This window comes from Haliaeetus leucocephalus, unplaced genomic scaffold (genome assembly GCF_000737465.1).
Source record: "Haliaeetus leucocephalus isolate CR32 unplaced genomic scaffold, Haliaeetus_leucocephalus-4.0 Scaffold157, whole genome shotgun sequence".
Taxonomy (NCBI): domain Eukaryota; kingdom Metazoa; phylum Chordata; class Aves; order Accipitriformes; family Accipitridae; genus Haliaeetus; species Haliaeetus leucocephalus.
In genome coordinates, this window is record NW_010972593.1 from 1374754 (window position 1) to 1375233 (window position 480).

General features: G+C 74.0%; 1 protein-coding gene across 2 annotated transcripts in view; it reads left to right on the forward strand.

The window, feature by feature from the left end:
• The first annotated feature begins 11 nt into the window (after positions 1 to 11).
• SH3GL1 (SH3-domain GRB2-like 1) overlaps positions 12 to 480 on the forward strand; it is a 29646-nt gene continuing 29177 nt past the window's right edge. For both annotated transcript variants that reach the window (XM_010562252.1, XM_010562253.1), the window contains exon 1: positions 12 to 121. In XM_010562252.1, coding sequence (XP_010560554.1) covers positions 77 to 121 — 45 coding nt within the window. In that variant the 5' untranslated portion in view covers positions 12 to 76. The remainder of the gene's footprint in view (positions 122 to 480) is intronic.

A 480-nucleotide genomic window follows, 5' to 3' on the forward strand; every position in this document is an offset into this window, starting at 1 on the left:
CGGCGGCGGAAGCGGCCAGTGGCCGGGCCGGGCTCCTGCGTGCCGAGGTGTCCCTCGGCGGCCGGCAGTTGGCAGCATGTCGGTGGCGGGGTTGAAGAAGCAGTTCTACAAGGCGAGCCAGGTGAGAGCACCGGGGATCGGTTACCCCTCTCGTCGCCGCCGACCGCGAACCGGGGCTGGTCGCCCTTCGCTTACCGGCGCCCGCTGCTCAGCCTCGGTGACCTCCCCTCCCGCCCTCGCCGCTGCCGCCTGTCCGGGCCGGCTCGGGGGTGCCCCGATACCCGCCGTTATCCTCTCCCCGGTATCCCGGTCCTCTCCCCCCGGTGCCCCTGCCCGGTGGCCCCTTGCCAATGTCCGGTGTTCCCCCATCCCCCGGTATCCCAATCTCCTACCTCCCTGCCAGCCCCCGGTTCTCCAGGTGCCCCCCAGTACCCCCCATTCCCCCCCCCCCCCGGCCCCCTGGCCATCCCGGGGCCCGGG